The sequence below is a fragment of the Myxocyprinus asiaticus genome, chromosome 29 (assembly GCF_019703515.2).
Source record: "Myxocyprinus asiaticus isolate MX2 ecotype Aquarium Trade chromosome 29, UBuf_Myxa_2, whole genome shotgun sequence".
Lineage (NCBI taxonomy): Eukaryota > Metazoa > Chordata > Actinopteri > Cypriniformes > Catostomidae > Myxocyprinus > Myxocyprinus asiaticus.
In genome coordinates, this window is record NC_059372.1 from 11678638 (window position 1) to 11702276 (window position 23639).

The 23639-nt window shown below is 35.2% G+C and overlaps 2 protein-coding genes across 2 annotated transcripts; both read right to left on the reverse strand.

Annotated features, from left to right (window-relative positions):
- Positions 1-2015: 2015 nt before the first annotated feature.
- On the reverse strand, positions 2016-5023 carry LOC127419852 (homeobox protein Hox-C11a). The gene is made up of 2 exons (XM_051661621.1): positions 4185-5023; positions 2016-2970 (listed from the first exon to the last, which is right to left on the reverse strand). Exons 1-2 carry the CDS (start codon positions 5014-5016, stop codon positions 2738-2740), a joined length of 1065 nt encoding a protein of 354 aa, XP_051517581.1. The 5' UTR covers positions 5017-5023; the 3' UTR covers positions 2016-2737.
- Positions 5024-14905: 9882 nt separating this feature from the next.
- On the reverse strand, positions 14906-16521 carry LOC127419855 (homeobox protein Hox-C12a-like). The gene is made up of 2 exons (XM_051661625.1): positions 15920-16521; positions 14906-15146 (listed from the first exon to the last, which is right to left on the reverse strand). The coding sequence occupies exons 1-2, from the start codon at positions 16519-16521 to the stop codon at positions 14906-14908; spliced, it is 843 nt and encodes a 280-aa protein (XP_051517585.1).
- Between the last annotated feature and the right edge of the window lie 7118 nt (positions 16522-23639).

Below are 23639 nucleotides of genomic sequence, written 5' to 3' on the forward strand. Positions count from 1 at the left end.
CTTGACTATGCTACCTCATCCGCCATTTCTCTTCCACAGTTATACAAGCAAAGATCCGTGGCAATGAAATCAGTGCTTCACACACAGTCGTAGGCACTAGACATTCTCTATATTTGGAATTTAGATAGGAAGGAATATCTTGTGTGTGTTTTATTACAGTTAATACAAGTAAATTTGTTTACATCTCGGTAATAAACTAGTACACTACTTCAGTTCAGTGCGCAAGGGACCTCATCCCAGTATACATTTTACGTTTAAGAAGCAATGCATAATTACTCCGATATACACTGAACAAAAATATAAACGCAACATGTAAAGTGTTGGTCCCATGTTTCATGAGCTGAAATAAAAGATTCCAGAAATTTTCCATACGCATTGATTAGATTAGATTAGGGCCTAATGAATTTATTTAAATTGACTGATTTCCTTAAATGAACTGTAACTCAGTAAAATCTTTGAAATTGTTGCATGTTGCATTTATATTTTTGTTCAGTATATGTTTCAGATTTGCCAGGAAGAAAGAGACGATGTTTCCCGCTCGCAAACACTCACAACCAACCAAACTTAAAGGTCAAAGAACATGCCAAAATGTCATTAAATATTTCATGCATGAAAATATTACATTTTACAGACACAATAAAGTGTATTTAAAGGGAGTGCTAAAGTTGGAAAAGTTACCAGCTGTACTTTAATGTGAGAGGACAAAGTGTTACTTTTAAGACATTCCTTGGTCCTTTCCCACTTGCTCTGATTGGTTCTGTCCTGTTCAATATGTTTCCTGACTAAAGGGGCTCCTTGATTCCGCTTTATTGCAATGGGTTAAAGGTGAAGTCCTTGACATTATTGAAGTTCAAAGACAACTTTTAATTATATATTTTCCTTCATACACACTAGTGCCAACAGAACACTTGCAGGCTCACATGTTGTGACAAAATGCATGGAGTGATCACATATAAAAGCACGTGGGGACCACTTGCAACACACACACACACACACACACACACACACGTTGGTGCGACTATCCTTATGAGGACTCTAAATAGACATAATGATTTTTATACTGTACGAACTATAGATTATATCCCCTAACCCTAACCCTCACAAAAAACTTTCTTCTGCATTTTTACATTGTCAAAAAAACAAATTTTTTTTTAAAGCTATTTGAATGATGGGGACACTAGAAATGTCCTCATAAACCACATTTATAGCATACTACCCTAGTAATTACCAGTTTGTAACCTAAAAAATGTCCTCGTAAACCATCCAACCCCCCCCCCCCCCCCACACACACACACACACACACACGCACACACACACACACACACACACACACACACACACACACACACACACAACCACACGTGTATAGGCGAGAAATGTGTGTTGGCAGAACTGTTAAAGTGTATCCATGTGATCAGACAGGGCTGATTTCACTGGATATGTTAGTTTTTAAACGTGTCTAAGAATTTTGTTCTAGCAGCCGGATTTTCTTGTTTACTATTTACTGCGGAAATGAACATTCCCTCGAACAGACGGTGCAATTAAGTCAGAAAAAGGCAATTTAGGGCTCTGGCTTTATTGCAGTGTCTAGACTACAAGAGTGGCGATTTCAGGTACTAAAAGACGTTGCAGAAATTCTCCTTGATTCTTTTACGTGTTCAAGAGCAGTTTCATGCATCCCTTTCGTGGTCACGTTTTTTTACTTTATTATTTATTTATTTATTTTTGTTGCAAGCATTCATTTCTGCTAACCCGTCCCTGAATGTTGTTAAATCTTTTATATTAGCCAGCTGCAATTGCAGAATAACAGCTATAGCTCAATATTGATATCCACAGAGAGAGAGAGAGAGAGAGAGAGAGAGAGAGAGAGAGAGAGAGATCATTAATTGGCAGTGATTTTGTGTATTTTCTCAGTTTCTGCACTGTCACACATTCCCGAACTTTTATTTATGTTTTATTGAGTCTTTGTGTTTCAATGCTTTGAAATCAAGTCACAGTATAAACAGTTTTCCCATTATCTGTGTTTATTTTTGATTAATACGTGTAGTACACAGGCCAAATCTGATCAATGAGCTTCACCTCAGCAAAACAGGAGAAGTTCGGGCGTACAGCAATACAGCAAATAATTTAAAGAAACGAACAACAAAGCTCACAAGGTTACAAAGGCAATGTAAAGAAAAATAGCAGCAGGGATAGGGTGAGAATACTCAAAATAAAATTATATTTACAGTCACGAATGCACATTGCATGATTTCTGTACAAGGATACATTATTACAGATTGTACAAGTCACAGTTCTAAATGGTAAAAACATAATAATGTATGACACCTCCAGGTTCGAGTCAAGTGTGTGTGTGTGTTTTAATGTACATATATACAACCAGAAAAGTATGTTATAGTAAGCTATTTTGTGACCATTTTTAAAGTAAGGATTTTGAACATTTTACGTAAAAGACGTGACATGCACATAAAAAATGTAACTGCAGTTTGTGAATCACAAACTAGAAATGCCAGTTTATTTGGACACTTTTTTCTCTGCCTCATTTTCCTAACCCTCCATCATTTCTTTCCTATTTCCAATAGTTAAAAATGCTTAATACACTTGAGAGCTGTTGATGGCCTTTATAAAACCCTATTATAATGGTTTAATTCAATTGTTGAGAATATATTATACATATGTATTTTTCTTTTTTTTTTTCTTTTCCTGAAATATAAAATAAAAGGAACAATTTCAACAATTACAGCAACGGATTCCCGGAGAAATACTGCAAGCGATCTCTGCTTAATTTCTTTTCTTTCATTCTACGATTCTGAAACCATATTTTGACTTGTCTGTCAGTAAGGTTTAACATTCTGGACAGCTGCAGCCGTTTCTCCTTGTTGATGTAAACGTTAAAGAAAAATTCTCGCTCCAGTTCTCGAATCTGAAACTTGGAGTATGGACACCTCTTCTTTCTTGTGCGCGGGGTACCTTGGAATAATGAAAAAGACATCTTAAATGATTCAATAATACATGTATCTTTTTCTGCAAAAAACAAAATGGAATTTTCTTCAATACATACTTTTTTTTTTCGACTGAAAGACTAGAATTTACAATGTCACCAAATGCCTTTGTCATCATTCATCAGGCGTTACTGATATGAGGAAGCAGACCCAATACAACACCACAGCATCGACCACCATGGATAAATTGTATTATAAATGCTTAATATGACTAAAAAAAAAGAACTAAAAAAACACACAATTAAAACGCATAATGAATGCAAAAAGCAATTGCAGGTGTTTTTTTTATTATTATTATTTATTTTGACCTTGATGTGTTTTTTGTCTGTCTATCCATTTATCCTTTTGTGTCAGATAAATGAAGTTGAATAAATGGGCTGAATTTACGCCTCGGAAATTAAAGGACCCTTGACCATATACACGGAAAGTTTGCTTTCTTTGTTAATACTCTTAATACTACAAAACAATCCATCTAACTGTGGGCCTAAGGTACTGTCTTCCAACCCTGTAAATGACAGTGAAAAGCATATCCTTTGGAAAGTATACGTATACATTTTAATGATAAAAGTTCTGGTTGGTGTATCTTTTTTGTTTTGAGGCTATATTTTACATAGCAAAGAGTTTCAATTAGGATAAATGTCTTTCAATTATTTGACGGAAATGCAAGCGTTGGGTTATAGATAGATAGATAGATGAGTCATACTAACAGTCATAAATAGCACAGGACCACTAACATTATGGTCATTGACTATTTACATCAACCCCATGGTAACTCAAGTCACAGCACATTTAAAAGCTAATAAGGACTTTGCTAGTTCGCACTCAAGCTGCTAAAACCAAAACACAGTATGCCAAAAGTAATGTTCTGCCCAATTGGTTTTACCCCCGACAGCTAAACGAGAAAATCCCCTGAAATGCTCAACACAAGTTCATGATCAAAGTTAGCATTTGTCACAATAGCGCGCTCTTAAAATTTCACAGACTCTGGGATAGTAGCGTCTGTGTATAACATCCTTTTTTTCAAAGCGCTTTCCCATCGTTAAAATTCTTTTCGTTGGAGGAAAGAGCTTTGTAGGTTATAATAAAATCCTTTGAATGCTTATAAAACTCCACATAAAATCTGACCGACAAAACACCGGGCTAGTCCCTTAACCTTTCCCCATTTACAGCTTCGGTACCTACTCGAGTGGCTGCTCTTGCTTGCGTTCCCGTCCTTTGTAGTTGCTGAAGTACATGATCCCGAATTTGTATGTTCCTCGTCATCCTCTGGGTCCTTTTCCGGCTCCTGCCCTGCCGAAACATCTGCGGGTTGCTGGGACGAAGTCTCTAATTTGTTAATCTCGCTCTTTTGTAAACAATGATCTGACTGATTGTCCGTGCTACAATAAGCTGTTTCAAAAAAGCGTTCAAAACCTTGAGGAAGAACGTTATTTTTCCCTACGCCGGCGTAGAAACCGGTAGAGGGGTGGTTAGAGTTCGGATGATGATGCTGGTGGTGGTGGTGGTGGCTGTACACACTCTCGTTTTTCATGAGCATTTCTGTCATGGTGGAAGGCGGAAGACAGTCTCTATGCACCAGGTCTTCTCCTGAGTAGCAAGAGGCATAGTTGGTTCTGTGGTGCCACTTGCTGGATGGGTCCAGACCATAAGAAACATCTCGCACCGGTTGAACTTGAGATAGATTTGTGGAATAGGGGTACGTGATTTGCCGCGAGGGGCCCTGTGGAAGGAACGAAGAGACGGCGGAAAATTCTGGAACGTAGTAGGTGCAGCTGGGGAGGTAGATGTTGGAGGCACAGCCCGTCCTGTCCCCAAACTCGGATGTCCGGTCTTTACGCGTCTGGGAGCAGAAGTTGCCCAGATTTACCGAGTTAAACATCTTTCCCCTGTAGTCCGTACTACAGATATGATGTTTTGGATTCGAGCTGCAGAAGGAGAAAATTAGGGAAGGCGAGATGACGCGCAATCCGTCTAAGTCGCCCCGCAACACGTGATCGAAAGTAGATATTGTCATATATCAATTTGGAACACATGCATGCGTAGGAGTGGTTCAGTTGGGTAAGATCTGTGAGATTCAAACGATTAATTTTCAAATCTGCAAGACTATACTGTACATTTTTTTTATAGATTGATAATAGTTTTAAGTCAGTTTTAGAAGTAAAAAGTATTTTCTATTCGCGTGTGTTAGTGTGTGTGTATGTTTAAACCGGCATACTGACTAATCCATGGCTTTTGCGTGTGATACACTTAAAATAATGACATTTAATTTTAAATGTTGTGATCTGTTATTGTATTGCTGATTGCTACGCCAATCGTGATTAACTTCATTGCCAAGTTTCCTTTTTTCAGTTTTGTTCACTCATTTTTGTTCAGCAATTCAAACATATATATTACACATGGCTGGAAAAGCAAATATGCCTTATAGCTGTCACGTACCAGCTCCACCCAGTTCTGAAATGTGCATATGGAATTGTTTTTTGTTTTTTTTGTTTTGTTTTTTTTTGGGATGAAAATATTTGAAAACGATCTTCTGAAAAAACACTATCCATCGACCCGAAAACGTCCATCGCCACAAAGTTAATGCTGATCTTTTTATTTTATTTGTTTGGATATGCTTTCGTTTTAAAATATATCAAGGGAAACAAGGAAGAACATCTAAGTTTCTTAAAGATTCTGTGTTTTGATGTATCAATTAATTTAATCTATAAACGATGGCAATGTGCATAAAGGGTGACTTTACCGTGTATGTAAAATACTGTCTTGTATCAAATAAAACGAGAAAATAAAATTGTCTGGAACATACTATTGTGTTCGTCCTTTCTTACACCTCAGGACCCCAACATGTGGCTTTAAACTTGTGGAAATAGTAAGTTAAAAGATCCCCTTTAAGATATTTAAAGATCTTTAGAAGATATTTTAGATATCTGTGACCATTTTATGAGAGGCATCTATTAAAGGCAAAACACTCAATCAAATGTCAATTTTTACCCTTCAGCGCCCATCAAAGCAAACCCAACATTTTGAGTTTTGTCGCTGATTGTTGATAAATACAAAATATTTTTTATATATAAATCTTTTTCACTCTGTAGAAACATATCCTCACCTGATAATATTTTAATATGTTCAGCCTCTCAAAAATGTGTGAAATAAAGCCTTACTTTTGCAAACAAAAGATGTTTTGGTTAATTTCGAATCCTTCAAATATGTGTCTAATGTGGACAATAATTTTTTAATAAACTATTACCTCATGTACATATATGTGTAGATCTTTAGATCCATCATGAAAGCATCTCACAGAGGAACATATATAAACTAAAACATTTGCAATTGTTAATGTCACCAACTTTTTATAATAATCTATCCTCAGGTGGAAAAAAAAAAATCTTATTTATTCAAAATAGCTTTCTGGGTAACCATATTCTTTTACCCTAACATTTAAACACTAACATGGCTTGTAAAAAAAGCACTTATACTGTACTTCGTAACCAAAATGGTTTATTTTTTAAAGAAACCACCATGTTGTGTATAGTTGAGGAATATGACAATGACTTTATGAGCCCTCTTTAAGCTGACAAAAGGTTGGCGTGCAATATGCCTGCAACCAAGTACAAAGAAAGCAGACAGCTGCCCAGACCCAGCACTTGAATTTGACCACTAAAATTCTCACTGCGGCCGCCATAAAAGGCCGAGCAGCGGAAAAGCATGAAATGCTTTGTTCTACAGAAAACAAATAAAAATCAATAGTAAAAAAGCTCATGGAATGGAAAAATCTAATTAATAATAATTCCGAGGCAACAACCTGCAGAATGGCTATGCAGTTTACAGTCATCTAGATCTGAAAGATTTGACTAGCTCAAACTAAAACCATGTCACTTATTTCAGACAGCTTTGTTTTGAAATCATTCAATGAGTAGGAACAATAGAGACTTTTCTCAGAGTCGTATAATCATTCTCTACAGTATATGCCTACATTTGTTGAATTTGGGAAATAACTACTACCAGCGTGACATGCTGCTGCATGTGTAACACACACGTTCACCATGAACACATGAAGTCCACGCTGTGTATAACATTAACAAGAATAATACACGAAATTCAAAACTAAGCGAGAGAGTGTGTTGTGTAGCCTACCTATACAAGACGAAATAGGCAAAATGCTTAAATAAAATTTTTTTAAAAATAAAAACGAAAAGAAACCGTATTGTTCTACAGAGTGTATTTGAAATGTGTGCCAACTATTTAGATTTACATTAGACAGCTTTAACACAATTTATCCTACTAGCAATATGACCCTGAAATTCAACAAAGACGCGGCCATTTCTTTCTATAAACAAGCACTATATCCTCACAAATGCTCAGCCCCTGCTGGAGACTTCAACAATTGTGGATATTGTGATGCAGCAGTTGAATTGAAAGGGCAAGTTCAGCTGGGAAGAAAAGCCAGAAAGGCGTTTAGAGTCTAGAGAGACAGAGGGACAGAGGTGTTGTAAATGTTTGTCATTCTCCTCCTAAAAACCATCACTAAAAAGAACAGTGGGCTTTACGACTATGTCAGCGGAATTTTAGCAATGCTTTGCAGCTAAGTCTATAATTATAGAGTTAAAATGAAAGTGCACTGAGTGTCATAAATGTTGCTCGGACTAAAACGAGGTGGTAACCAGTTGCTTAAGACATATCATCAACGCAGTGCAAAAAGTGCTTTGCATCATTTCTCTGGACCGTCGACATAATGAGACATTCAGTAGTCGTGATTTTGCAACAGTTGTAGGCAACACTCGAGGGCCCTTCTATTTACCTCTAGGGCTAAAACGTCACCGGGGCTAAAAAGGGAAACTGTGTAATAACATTACTGTCCCCTCATGGCCTAGATAAATTTAATTGGATGTAAGTCGGGCTGTTAAACTCGCTCGTAGGAGCTGTGAACAGTTTCAAGCAAAAGCAAAAATGGCCCTTGTTTTTACTGAGCTCTCATCTAACTGTGGAGCATTAGCACAAACAACATTGCCCAATTATATCAATTAGACTTTGCAACCGCAGAAATCCCACTTGATTAATTTGACATAGCCTTCACTTGAGTGATATTATTTTGTTGAACGAAGTACATCTGATCCAGAAAATAACTTCACCATTCAGAGAGAGAGAGAGAGAGAGAGAGAGAGAGAGAGAGCAATTTTCATGAAATGTTTGATGGGTTGTATATTGATGAAACACAGTTTTCGTATTGAGATAGGCTGTCGGATTTAAAAGCTAACAGCTACTGCTAATAGCTATTGATGCAAAAAAAATAAATAAAAAAAAAAAATTCTCACATCAATTCGGTTACGCTTTCTACCTCAGAGGCTTTTTCTTTGCAGAATAACAAGTTATTTGATATTTTTTTAACGTGGAGTTTCATTACAACATTGTTCTTTTATACAGGTGCTAAGCTACACAAAAGTGCTATTGCTGTGAGCAATTATATTTTTCATATGTTATTCCCTATGCAAAACAGTTACAAATCTAAAACTCTATTTTTGCAGTAGTTAGCCTACTGACCATTGCTATTTATTCCGAATAAAAATCTCTCAAAACTTAAAGAAACCGAGTGTTTTTCTTTTATAAAAGAAGTATGATATTGTACTTAAATAAAAATGTTCCAAACTTTTTTAAATATGGCATATATGTATTTTAAAACTACATATATTCAAATATGCATTTCAAGAAAAAAAAAAAGAAAAAAGAAAAAAAAGAAAAAATTCTGAGTTTTCTCAATTTATCCTTGTAACGTTGAATAAATGGCGCAGTAAACTACACATATTGTCAAATATTAGGGATGCCATAATGAAAACTCTCCACAATATGCATCGATGTTTCATCATGTAAACTTGTTCACTTATTTTAAAATATTTTTGATCATTAGTGTTACCTTATCGGGTAATTTGCACACACACACACACACACACACACACACACACACACACACACACACACACACACACATATATATATATATATATATATATATATATATATATATATATATATATATATATATATATATTATGCGTATCAACAATGCATGAAATGACCCCAATTATGTGATAAAAAAAAGGAATATCAAACGGAAATATAAACAAATGTACAGATATTTGCACTTGCTAATTGTTGTTTTCCTTACTATTTTCTATCATAATTGTGCTCACTTTAACTGAGCAGAGGGCCAGTTCAATAGGTGGCTTTACATGGCCACGTAGGTGTCATTCGTACACAAATCTTTTCCACTATCCTCGATTTGGCTTTTCTGCCAAGACGAAAAGTTGGGAAATAACTGTCGAAACTGGAATATTTAGCTTCGGGGTGTTTATACGTTCTCTCCGTAAATATAATTGCGGTCAGATGCTCACATGATCTATTGTTTATTTAATATTTGTTGGTCGACCTAATTACTGGCAGTTGTTGCTGAAACCAGTTTTTGGTTGATGACAAGATAAAGGTACGTACTTGAAACAAAACTTGACTAATGCGACACTACATTGCTCGTGCACTACTTTGTTTGCAAGATGCAATATAGCGCTTAAAATAATAATAATAATAATTATAAAAATAAAAAACACTACATAGCTCCTTTTTCAGAACCCCAGCGTTAAAAGTTGACATGGTCGAGAAGGGTCATATTTTGTCAGAAATCATAACGTTTTATTTGAATGCAATACAATATATATGTATATGGAGTTCTTAAAACTAACTGGATAACCACACAATCAAATTGTAATGTAAAATCACGGTAAGTTCTCTTCTAGACAATACTGCAAAGCTGACTCACAAAAACCTAGACACTGATAACTTCTGATGTTTAGAACAATGTTTGTAAAAATGGAAATAGGAATGATTGTCAGTCCCGTCCACCAAAAGCAGAAAATACTTTGCTTTTGCATGCACTGCACTTTTGTTCAACACGTGTTAGGCTACGGTTCATCGCAAGAGAATGTTTCTTTCCTGCCAAAGTTTTTCAAGAATATAATCCCTTATGAATGGTGGGATTGTAGCCTCATTTGTGATATGAATTCCTTTTGTAACTCTGAAATGAATTTACGTTTGTATGTGGTAGGCTACATTAAAATAAACTAGTTGATTCAATTTAAATATTTTGTGTACCTCAAATTCACAGTAACTGAATTGCTAATTGAATTTTGTCTACACCAATGGTATTGGACACTTCGTACCTATATATGGGACACACTAACTTGACCTTCAATTTGTACGTTGCTCCCACCCACTTAGACAGAGCTAACGCGAGGGGTGGAATCGAAAAGTAGGCCCCAAAATGTTGTTCAGACAAAAGAATTGTTTAAGGTTATTTTTGTATGTATTAACAAAACAAAACAATCCTTCACGATGAAGTATTGAACGCGTGCTGGCACTGGCCTAATTGTGTCATTTGGTGCAATTCATTTTTCGTGTGTCTTTGTTGTTCAGTGCGGATCAAGGTATGTATTCGCTATTTTTCGCTGTTCTGCATACAACGCCAAGTATGCAAGTTGACCAATAGAGCTAACTATTATGAGCCACAATTTATATGCGCAAAGCTTTTAAACAGTTATATATATACTTGTATTATTTTTCTTTAATCGTGTCCTTAAATGTGCCGCATTTAACATTCTCTAATGACTTTTATAGAGATTAATGTAAAATTATAGTATATAAACTACATAAAGTGCCTGTTTCCATGTTTTTGTTTTGTTTGTTTGTTTGTTTTTTACATTGTACGGAGGCTTTGTAGCGCAAGATTTGACATCCTGCGAAATTACGAAAAACACAATCCAATAAGAGATTGTGATGCTTAGGCTTAACATATTTAATTGAAATGGCATGCAACCCACAAGCAAGTAAGGTGCCAATAAGTTGAAATGTATATATGTTGTTAGGAAGCAACTGAACACCATTATATTCATACTTGTACACGAAACTCCCGCATATATCACTACGAATGGCGTGCATTTCACGTCTAACAAAACCACCATTCAGTTGACATCACTGCGAGTTGCAAATCAACAGCGCTGAAACAGAAATAACTTGTCTTTCGATGATGCCAAACATGATGCCAAATTTGTTGTTTTGATTATATCTTTACGTCAGTAATAAACCTGAAAATCCCTCTCAGACAGGACATAAACAATGCAACTAAAATCAGAACGAACAAGACACCACAGTAATTACTGAACAAAATACATAAACATTAGACAAGGCTCAAACAAAAATTACATGAGCTGTACAAAGTACAAAGACTCAAGACTTCTAAATCAAAGGCCATTGTTAAAAAGCCGTAATAGCAGTATTTTAAAAAAAAAGGTGAACTAGAACTAGAACTTGAAAACAACTTGCAATGAGCATTTGAGGTTCGCATACTGAATTATCACATTTATTTGCACAATCAAAGAAAAGTTTCATGTTTAAGAAAAGAGAACATTTGAAGTTATTACTTCAGCTAGATTCATATTTTCTTAGGCCATGCAAATATTGACACTGCTCGAAAAAGTAAAAAGTAACAAGACCATTGTATAAGCAAAATGCTCAAGTTACAAGACATATTTTAAGACGGGCATATACGCTTTCATAAAGAGGGTATTTACTTCTGCTCGTTGTCAGGAAATGAAAACTCTTTCTCTTATAGTTTCACTCACACGCAAATCCCCCTCCACACAGATACACACTTATACAAACGTGTGCAATGTACACGACGCCAGAATTACTCTTTCCCATCTATACATGTCTGTGACAGGAGCAGGGACGACCGAGTACTAAGTAAACCACATGACTGCACAAGTTTTGTGTGAAGGGCACGGAGGTGCTCAGTGACCTCTGAGCCGGGGAGACAAGTCGCCATAAACAGATTTGGTCAGTCTCAAAGTCAAAAGCACCGCAAGCACATAAAATGCCATTGTTAAGATTGCACTGCATTTGCTTTGAAGGAAGCCTATTTACTTGACACGAGGCCATAGAACCATCTCTACACTAAGATCCACTGTAGCTCCATTCAACTGATTTAACAGTTGTTGCTACATGAGACTGGGTTGGTTGCTCTCTATTAATGTAATTATTAAAAGTAGGCACTTAAACAGAACATGTTATAAAGAATTCACACTATGTTATTTCATTTGGTCTAACGATGTAACACAGGTTGAAAATGTAATATGCATGTTGCTTTTTTAACACTAACATTTTGAACACTAAGAAGCTCTAAAGTCTTTTCTTTGGCAGATAACGGCAAAGGGTATATTTGTTTCCTCTCACAGTGGACATTCTCAGCAATGAACTAGCAAAAGACTGAAAACTTCACAAAAACAATTTAAATCTACTCCAAAAGTCCCAAGTCCAAAATCTGTCTTGAACATCAAACAGGTAAAAGCCAAATTCTCCAAGGAGCCTGTTATGGCGTCTGTTCCGTTTATCCACTAGGTGGATGTCTTTACCATTATCAACCACTGAATACAGCATATGCAACATAGTCTCATGAGAAGAATTCATATCGATTATACTGCACTGCATGTAGCCATGCTGGCAAACATTCAGATTAAATCTTTAGTTGAAGTTTTCTCGTGAGGGAGACTACAAAAGGTTTGATGTTATATCCAGATCTTAAACTGAATCAACGAGAGCTAATGTTGTTAATTGTTAATTGCTAATTGTTAAACAAAATAATAATAATGCGCATGACACTGTATGTGTAAAGGTTTGCCTTTTTTTTTTTCGTTCAGAAAACGGTAATTTAAACTTCAAGATGCAGTCGGCTTTCCCACTTTTGATGAAAAATATTTTTTTTTCTTATCCTTACATTGAAATTCAGCAGATGCAAACACTACAACACATTCCCATTCTAATGCAGTGCTATGGTTTATTTAAATATAGGCTAATTAACATGCTTGCCAGCATAAAGAAGTGGACAAATATATATATATATATATATATATATATATATATATATATATATATATATATATATATATATATATATATATATATATATATATATATATATTAAGTTCAAAGACTTTATTCATCGGAAACTGTAAGTTACACATATATGGGTACATTCATGAACTCGTAACTTTATTTACAAGACGTTTTTAATCACAAGGTACAAAGGAATGCGACATTGATGCACACAGAAAAAATATACAACAGAGACAAATTCACTAAACAATCCAAAAAGGGGAAATCATGATCGATCATTGTTATGTATTTGCTGATAATGTCATTCATTTTATTTAATATGGATTTTCTATAGATTCACAAAACGGAGTGTTTAAAGCAGATTTCAGTCGCCAAGGTCAAAATCAGTCACAAAACAACAAAAAATAATGTAGCACCGACTTTACTAATTGTATAACTTTCATAATAATAACAATAATAGCCTAATAATAATAATAATAATAATAATAATAATAATAATAATAATAGTAATACCGACATTTAACCAGCTGTCATATATTTAAAACATCCTTTTCAGATAAGGTGTCTTAAAATAATACATGCGCCATTTGACAATAAAAAAATAAAAATAAAATAAAAAAATCTGTAAACGCATTTGTTTTTTTCTAACTACAGTCATTACAATCATGCAGCAAATATGATGTAGTTCACTGGCATATATTCGATGATCTGACTAAATAACGTTTCTAATGACATGATCCATCCCGCTATTTAGAAAAACACGCTTTTGAACATTTAAATTTGAGTCTCTTCGGTTTCATTGCTACTTCCATTATTCTTATAAACGACTTCATCTTTGCTTTCATTTATGTTTGCTCTTCTTTATTATATTGAGTGACGATGCATTTCTCTCCCAAAAGCATTGTTGTGGTGGATGAATGAAGTCGACCTAAGAGAATATGTCCAGATAACGCAGATCTGGGGACGAGCAAATGTTTACGGGACATTTAGGCAGTTAATAATACAAATATAATGAAGCCACGTATAACATTCTTGTTATATGAAGATAAAATATTTTATTAGCAGTAGCAGCAGTCGTATCTGTACGACTTAGCTGCAGGCCAAACAATTTACACCTTGGCCAATGCGATGTCAATGTCATTTCAAATCCAATATCAAAGTCTATTCATAAAAACTGCCCTGTAATCGCAGGTTAGTTGTCAAGGGCCAAGATACAAGGTGGCCACTAACTTTTGTGCCCGTGACCGTGAACGTGCCAGAGAGCACGTGGTGATGACTGCGGAACGGATATAAGACTGAGAAGATCTTGTTTGAAATACTCATACTTGGCAATAACTGGCTAAATAAAAAAAAAATTACAAAAACACATTTATTTTTAATTTTTATTATGAACAGTTAAGAATTCTCATTGTGACCATATATGGCTTTTCAGTCTATATTTGGAGCTTATGGGTAAGACCATTTGTTTAAAATCACAAAACAGAACACTGACTTTGACTCGAAATGATTTTACTATGCAGTTTTGATAATCATTTTAACACTCTTGTAATAAATAGTTTCATTTCAATATCATTAAGACAGAGAAGAAAACGTTTTTATTTATCCGAAATGCTATCTCACAGCTTATATTTGGCTGAATTTCTAACTAGCAGTTCATTGCAATAATTAATAAAGTGAGAGTTGACTTAGACGGCTTGTTTATTTCAAAACTTGGAATAAGACATTCTCACAAATACCCCAAATTGTTGGGCACAGTCACGTTTAAATAAACACTAGACCACAAATAGAGTAATAGCAGAGTTTTAGAGCCATCGTTTGGTCGCGTGCCCCTAAAATGTTTCTGAATGTTTCATATTCGCGTAGCTTTCTTAATAAAGGGCAAGACTTTGAAAGTAAAATAGGCTAATGCCAGATTACCATTAAGTAAATACTGCTACTGGACTACCATTAAGCAATGGATACTAAGTATCTCCTTAAAAGAAGGACAAAGCTTGCTCTCTCAGCAACAGTCTCTTTTTCTTCATCCGCCGATTTTGGAACCAAATTTTAACCTGTTGGTCGCTGAGACTGAGCCTGTCAGACAGTTCCCTACGTCGCTGCCTGGTGATGAACTCGTTAAGCATGAACTCCCCCTCAAGCTCGGCCAGCTGCAATTTGGAATAGGGCTTTCGCTTCTTGCGGGTCCGGGTGTGCATCGGGTACCACGGGGCACCTAGAGGGGGCATAACACGGGTCATGAGAGAGCTTGTACACATCTGCTAGGCCACCACTGTCCATCAAAATCTCTGCACATCCTGCTTCCATGCAAATTACAAATTTCTCGTGCACACATGTTTTGTTGCATTGTGAAGCTGTTAATATGGCAATTGGTCATGATTCAGTGGAAACCTGAGGTGTAATGTAAGCTGTCGATGTAATGAATTTATATGTTTACCGAGAAAGAATGCCTCAGAATGTTTTACTGTTCTAGTTAAATGTAGCCTACATTTACGTGATAATTGTCACTACCTATTTAGCGGTTGCAAGGCATATTAAATTACTTCTTGCTGCACGGCAACAGATATTAATTCAGTTTACGAGTCATTAAAACAAACGCCATCTTCTCTGTCAACAGAGCAACTTTCATTTTACAAATCTGTTCTACTAGCTAAAATAAATTTAAAAAATCTACATTTTTAACAACAATACTACTTTCTGCTTTTTATGTAAGCAGCGTCAAACATTGTCAACGGGTCTGTTGAATTTTATGATGTTGTGTTTACTGGTTGTATAAATGACTGTGCGCTTAAACTGGTGAACGTGGAGCATTTTAGGGCAACCCCTAGTGGCCTTGAACCACCACGCAAGATCCATGCAGGGAAATCAGAACAGTTGCCAGTGAATCCACAAATAAATTGCCCTGCAATAATGTTGCGTGAGCAAGAGCTTACTGAGTTACTGTACGTGTTACAAAGACTGTGTGCTTCTGTTGTATTTCAGCTGTGAATGCGAGGGACAAACCTCCTCCACTGGCGATATTGCTTGCGTGGATTCCCTGCGATCCAAGGGTTGTTTGTGGGTCGCTTGCTGAAGTCTTCCCTCCTTCGTTGAGCACTGAAGAACTGGAGTCAGACTCCAAAGATTGACAGGATGGCGGGTCTTGTGTCAGATGCTCAGTGCCATAATCATACTTTGAGAAGGTGCCACTGTTGCCCATCCCATTGTGCATCCCGTGATCAGACGATACTGATGTATCTCTTGCTCGTTCCTCTCGCTTGAGACTGTTGCTGTCTGAGCAAGTCTCTCTGGTGCTGCTGGAATTGCCATAATAACATTTGCTTTCCTCCAGTCGGGTTATTTCGCAAGATCGATTAAAAGAGGGGTTAATGGATACGGGACTGCTAAAGTAAGACTGAGGATATCCATTGCACGACTCCGATGGATTCCACGGGAGAGAGCAAACATTGTCCCTTCTAGGGTACGAGAGAGACGGTAGCCCCGCCAGCTGTCCCCCTGAGGCTCTAAAATTCGGGAAGTAAAATCTGTCTCCAGTGTGGATGTTTACCAAAGGTCCCACAAACCCAGGATTAAGAAGATTATGCTCGCCCATTTCCGCGGGCCAGACCAACAGCTTCTAGTTTATTGCAATCTGACATTTAACGTAGTTAAACCTGGAGGTGCACCTGATTGGTCATCTCCACGTCACGTGGTTGAGCTTACTCGAACACTGGAAGGTACCACCCTCTTGGTCCATTTCAAACAAAACAAAACATTAACTTCTGTATTACGGGTTTTATATGCTTTTTAAAAAATACTATAAATATCTTATAAAAAATGTAAAAATCTTTATTTTATTTTCCTCTAGACCACAAGTTCTTAACTGATTCTCTTTACACTTTTCTGTTTAGAAGTATATAGAAGTGTCCCTAGTTTCATTTAATATCTATTACCTGGCAAATAAATAAATAAATACAACGAAATATGTTCTCTCTCTCTCTCTCTCTCTCTCTCTCTCTCTCTCTCTCTCTCTCTCTCTCTGGAGAAAATGTTGCTTTTATTCTTGAAGGAGAGAGTGCTTTTCACAATGTTTTCAAACAAATTATGGTTGAATTCAGTGTCATATAAAGATGTGATGTTCATTTTTTACAGGCTTGTTTTAAAAGAAATACTGATGCTCAGTGCTGAACTTCACTCATATTTACTGTAGTGGGGTCAGCAGGTTGAAACCATTGGCTCCGTAAAAGAAGATTATATTCTATAAGGTTATTTTAAGACCATAGCCTATATTTCAGATAATATGCTCTCGCACACCTCACATGAACAACTTTAACAGATACATCCTATAAATACTCGCAGCCAAACTCCTGTAGGACTGTTGCACATCTCGCAATTCTTTTATATGAATTTTACAAGCTTGCAGAGGGCATTTAAATGATTCAGCCTCTCTAAATACACCAAGCAAGATCACATTAATTGAATTTTTATTGTAAATATAAGAAATACACGCAAATCTTCTTCAATATCAACAGTAGCGGCACAGCATAATGACGTGTGTATTATTTGAAGACCACAATGAAGCGAAAATAAAAATCAAGTTAACAAAGAGAGAATAATAACAGTCCGTATTAACATCCTTGTCTCAAAAGAGTGTAAGCACTTTGCAGAGTTGTACCAGTGGCAATTCAAGTGTTAGTTTAGTATGTTTATTTATTTATGTATTCATTTATGTATTATTATTTATTTATTTATTGCCTTACATTTTGGAAGTTATTTTTATTTGTATATAAATATATTAAATACATATTTACAAATGCACATTAATAGAGATGGTCAGTCTAATAAAGATTAGATTGCAGGGATTAATGCCACAGGATGTTGCTCTGGGTTACATATTTTGTCTCTAACTTGGAAGTGGAGGGCAAATAAACATTGCAAGTTGAATGTATTTAGATGCAGTATTTAGAAAGAATTTATTTAATGTATACAACTATATCAACATTTTCCTAAATGTTTTGTGTATGTGTTTGTTTTGTGTGTGCGCGCGCTTATCTGTGTGAGCGTAATTAATGCGCATATGTGTTGTCATAATTGGTAATTGATATTTGCATTGTTAAATCATTGCTTTCAATTTACATTTTTTATTCTACTCCTTGCTTATTGTATATTAACACCAGTAACTTTGCCTATGCTACTAATCTAAATCTTTGTGTGTGTGTGTGTGTGTGTGTGTGTGTGTGTGTGTGTGTGTGTGTGTGTGTGTGTGTAAACCAAAAAATAAAAAAAAAATAAAAAAAGCTAAATAACCACAAAGAACTAAAGTAATAGCGATAGGTAACTATAAGCTATAAATAATACATTCATAATCCGTAAGAGTGGTTAGCTCATTCAAAATTGTGACGTATAGCAGAGGCCCAAAACAACCAAAAGACTACAATTGTTCCTGGCAAATTCGAGACACACATGTGCATGCTTTACGGCTTAAACACAGTTCTCCATTAAGATACATGTAAGCAATAAACATGCAACGCAACATTCCGTGCATGCAGTTTTAAAAGCTCTGGGGTATTTTACAGAAATGTCGGTAATAGTCCAGGATGTCCTAAGTACAATATTACCAACGATGAAGCTACAGACACCTGACATTTAATTACTACTTTAAGATAACACTCATAATAAATGCACTAGTCAACACTGTTAAGGAAGAGTTAGTTACGTTTTAGCATAGGCGATTATTTAATTTGCCTCAAGAACAAAACAGCGTAACACAAGTTGTTCAGAGAGTTACTTGTTCCTTCTGAATGGCGTTTTAACAACTTAATTTCACAAAAAAAGTATTTGCCTCAAACAATCAAATGTTCTTAAAAAATATCGCTTACAAATCACAGAAAAAGGAGGATATTCTCTTACCGCAATGATTGCCAAAGTTGAAATCTCCAAAAACTAAAATAGTGGTTAGTTCAAGGTCAGTGTCTAGTGCACTGTCTGCGTCGCACTGAGATTGCTGTCTTGGAATCCCTTTCCGTCCAGACAGGGCCATAGAGTAAACAAAGGCCTTTTATTGTCTTTTATTTTTGGAAGACAGGTTGGCTCACTGACAGCCTTGCAGTGAATGTCCTCCATAGCTAAAACAAAAGAAAAAAAAACGAAAAAAAAAACTAAATGAATTAAATGTAAAATTCAAGTTCTCGGATATGTAAACCCGATCTGGAGAAAAAGGTTTGGTCAGGTATCCAGAGATATTAAAAACAACAAAAAAATTAACAATAATATTTAAGCTAATTATAACATACAGTTGTGACTAGAGAAACCTAAAGCGATAAATACCTTCACCTACGCTGCAGTCAACATCAATTTACCGATAAACCGTATTACGGGTTTCACAGGACCACACAAATGCAAGCAATGTGTTTTAATTGCAGCCGAAGCACTATTGCATGTTTATCGATTTCACTGTGGCGAAACAAAACGAAGCAAAAAAAAATTGTCATTATTGTCATTAAGACAATATAATCTGAGTTAAAAGAAAAAGGTAAGACAATGGTAACTTCATTAAACAAAATCTACAGGATGCACAGTTGTACAAACACCTTTGCATAAGGCGTTTGAAAATTGCTTGAGTCACAAAAACCTGAATTAAGTTGCTCGGGTGTTTGTTTATTTTGTGGGGATATTTTGGAAATATTCGAAGTTCCAAAATGCAGATGAAAGAAAATAATAAAAAAATAAATGGCGATGCAACCTTGGGTCATATTTTAAGAGATGCAGTTTAATGGATGTGTAACAGTATCTATCACATAAAGCCTACAAATCAGAATTAGACCAGCCGCATTAAATATATTAATAAACATCCAATCCAGTTATTAACATTCAGTATGTGTGTTGTATCTTCGTACAATGTGTTTTCCTGACACCTTAACAAATTCTTGAAATATGTAAATGAAGCTACGTAGTAGTAGTTTAATATTAGCCACCCTCAGTTTAAATTAAACCTTTATATTACTTTGCTAAGAGGACGCACGCCAGTCACAATTTGTCTATGTAGATTCCAAGACCAGTGTAAAGCATGTGTCTTCGTGTTGAATCTGCACTGCTCACTTCCTGATATTTCCACCAAACCGCCACCAGAGGTTATCAGCCCCCTTTCTCCACAACACACTGAGCTCTCTTTTCACATTCCAGCCGCGCTGTTTAGAACCGGGGAATAATAATAATAATAACAATAATAATAATAATAATAATAAACAACGTGTACCCCTATGTTCAGCAGAACAGGCCTGTTGCATTAAAAATATAATGCATAATAGTAATATATGCCCCCAAACGTTGTTATTGTGAAAAAGCAGTTTTCCCCCCTCAAATTCTGTATGATAGATTTGTGTTAACAAATAACGTGCCTGCTTTAAAAATGCGAGTCATTTGTTTATTGTTATTATTAATAATAATAATACTATTATTATTCATATTATTATTATTATTCAAACAATCAAGATAATACATTTTTGATTTTCTTTTTTAGTGCAACATCGTTTCCTGTTGACTTGCAATTAATAAAACAATGGTAATAGTAGTAGTTGTAGCAGTAGCGAAGTGTCTTACAAATGTGTGCATGAAATTTAAAACTCAGCTTACTATATTACAACAGCTCCTATGCAACACCAGCAAGCAGTGTAACAATGTCAGTTAAAACAATAAGACTATCTATAATTGTATTAATAGTAATAAATACTAATGTTTATTTACACTAACATTTAAATCTATGTTTGGTACACAAAAAAACAAAGCAAAACAATCATTTGCATTCCGACTTTAGAAATCCAGCAATTTATTCAACAATATAAGTTTACATACTTAAAAAAATTTTTTTGTTTTTTTGTTTTTTGTAACTCTAGAGCCTGATCTGAAAATTATGCGAGTGTAAATATAACAAATATTCCGAAATATGTCCTCTCACCCCGCATTGCTAATAATCGATATATACGTACATTGGATAGGACATCTGCCTAGCCAGAAGGAAAAACTGTTGACAGAACCAGTGCATAAATAAGACACCATATAATAAAGTCATTCAGTTTAATATTCATTAATTATCTAATAAGATACTCTTTTAAAATGTCAAGGTACATTGTGCGTCTTCATAGATTAAAAAAAAAAAAAAAAAAAAAAAAAAAAAACTAGCAGTACCTTTTAACGTGACTCTGAAGAGGATGTATCTCTTGATATTTGTGAAGTACCCCTCATTCCTCGCCGCGCGCCTATGGAAATAACACGAGATGACATGTCTGTTAGAATTGTCTATTGGAGAGATAAATGTACTACGTGTCTTCGTGGTTAATATAATCATGATAAGAGAATACAACTACTGGTAGTGTAAATGTTATACGGGCTAGGGAGCGAGGAAGAGAAAAATCACGACGTTCAGTGATGTGTGAGGGACAGAATATATACGCTGTGAAAATTTTCACCGTGAAAAGGACATTGGATATCTGTACTTTTTACCCTTTTTTCTTTTACCTTTTTATGTATTTATGGCATGTCATTAACACTCGCCGTCTAGACAGGGAAATAACACCTTGTTTGCCCGAAAAACAAAGCACAGGCAGTGGTGTCCAACCCCTCTGTTTATTATTCACAAGCCTCTGTGATGTCAAGGTCAAAGCGACTGCATAGTCACGGTCAAGGGTAACGATCACGTGACGTCAAAACCGAACGCCTAACTATCATGCAATTAAACCGCATAACTTCAATGTGACCAGCTTCAACACAATATACGTGACGCATGCTTCGGAACAAAACGTTTTGCAAATAACGATGATCTGTTTTGCATGTGTTGCTGACGAGACTAAACTGTCACGTGTCTATCTATCTATCTATCTATCTATCTATCTATCTATCTATCTATCTATCTATCTATCTGACTGTCTGTCTATTGTAAACACACACACACACACACACACACACACACACATACACACACACACACACACACACATTCTAATTAAATAAAATGATTGTCATAATTTTACAGCATTATTACATTTAGACAGTCGTGTGGGTTGCGATTTATATCTGGTCTCCCTGATTGAAAAAAGTATATATTTTAAAAGCAAACGACAATTATTATCCGACAGATTTGACACAGAAAAATCACAAAAACCATAGGTGAAATCCAGTTTGAAGTTTAACTATGTCTACTCCAAGTATCCATTAAATCCTGAATCTTCTCAAATATATTCAAAACCAAATATTTGTTTAATAATGTACATTTACATTTATTCATTTAGCAGACGCTTTTTATTAGATGTCTTAACGTCTGATTAATTTGGTCATTCGTTATATTAAAACTATAAGACTGCTCTTTGACTGTGTATTTTGACTTGTATTTTACAAACTTATAATAAAGACAGTTGACAGTATATAAGCAATGTGTTAAATGTACTCTGCTAAATTACACTTTTTAGTACTTCAGTCAGAAAGGATTGTTCATTAAAAAATAACTAACTTCGAAAGTTAATGGGAAATATCTTAAAGTATTTAATATATGTTGTACCTACAAAATACAGGTTTAAAAATTCAGATTTATTTTTATTTTTTTATTATGTAAATATAATAGTTACTTACTTTGTACGATATTCTTACAATACCTTCAGTGCCTTGTGTGATGCTGCAAGTAACTGCTAATCATTGTGATCCAAACTCCTATTGTGATGATATTTAATCAAAATGATGTCGTCGTAGATTCGGATTGGCCTTTTTTCTATTCTTTAAAAACATTATTTTATTTTTTTACAGATGCGTGAATTTAACATTGTGGACTTGCACAACCTCTTGGTGAAATTATATTACTTAACAATACAGAATACCATTAATTATATTAAAGAATTATATTAAAGAATAATATAGGCCTAACTATAGTGAATAATTATATTATTAGAAACTCTATTATTAAGCAAATAAACACTGCATGTCTAACACAGTGCGTTGCTGACCGTATTTAAGTTATTAAGGCCTTTCGGAAGCCCGTAGCATTTGCATTCTGATTCAGATAATATTAGCAATTAACTTTGTTGCCATTGTACTGTTAGCATACAGAGTATTATTAATAAGAAATAGATCATGAAAAAGTTTTTTTCTTTAATTATTATTCTGCCGGACCCTTTCCAAATGTCATTACCATGTAGTTCCAATGATATCTTGTTCCTATATATTTTATGCAAACCTAACCGCCACTACTGAAGCACAAAATTAATATCCACAAGGTAAATGTAAGCATTACACCCACTGAAAACTCTTCCCACACTTAATACATACTAGATAGTTAGATAGATAGATAGATAGATAGATAGATAGATAGATAGATAGATAGATAGATGGTCATAGACGGGCCATCTTTTTCATTGATAAATTGAATGCATTGACTCAACTAGCACATACTCAACAATTTCCATCGTAATTTATTTATGACATATGTCTCAATTCAGTACTTAAGTAATTGAACACCACAATACAGTTCACATACAGCACGAAAAGAGATACAGACAAGCTGTGTGAACAGCTTCAATGCTTTACGATATATTTATATATATAAAACAAAAAGAGTGTGCATTAACGTATAATACTACATGATATTTAAATGCTTACAATCATTCCAGTTGCATGGCGGAGTCATATCCTTCACTGCTAATAGGGACACATACAGATGATCTTGAAACATTCCTTTTTACAGACCTG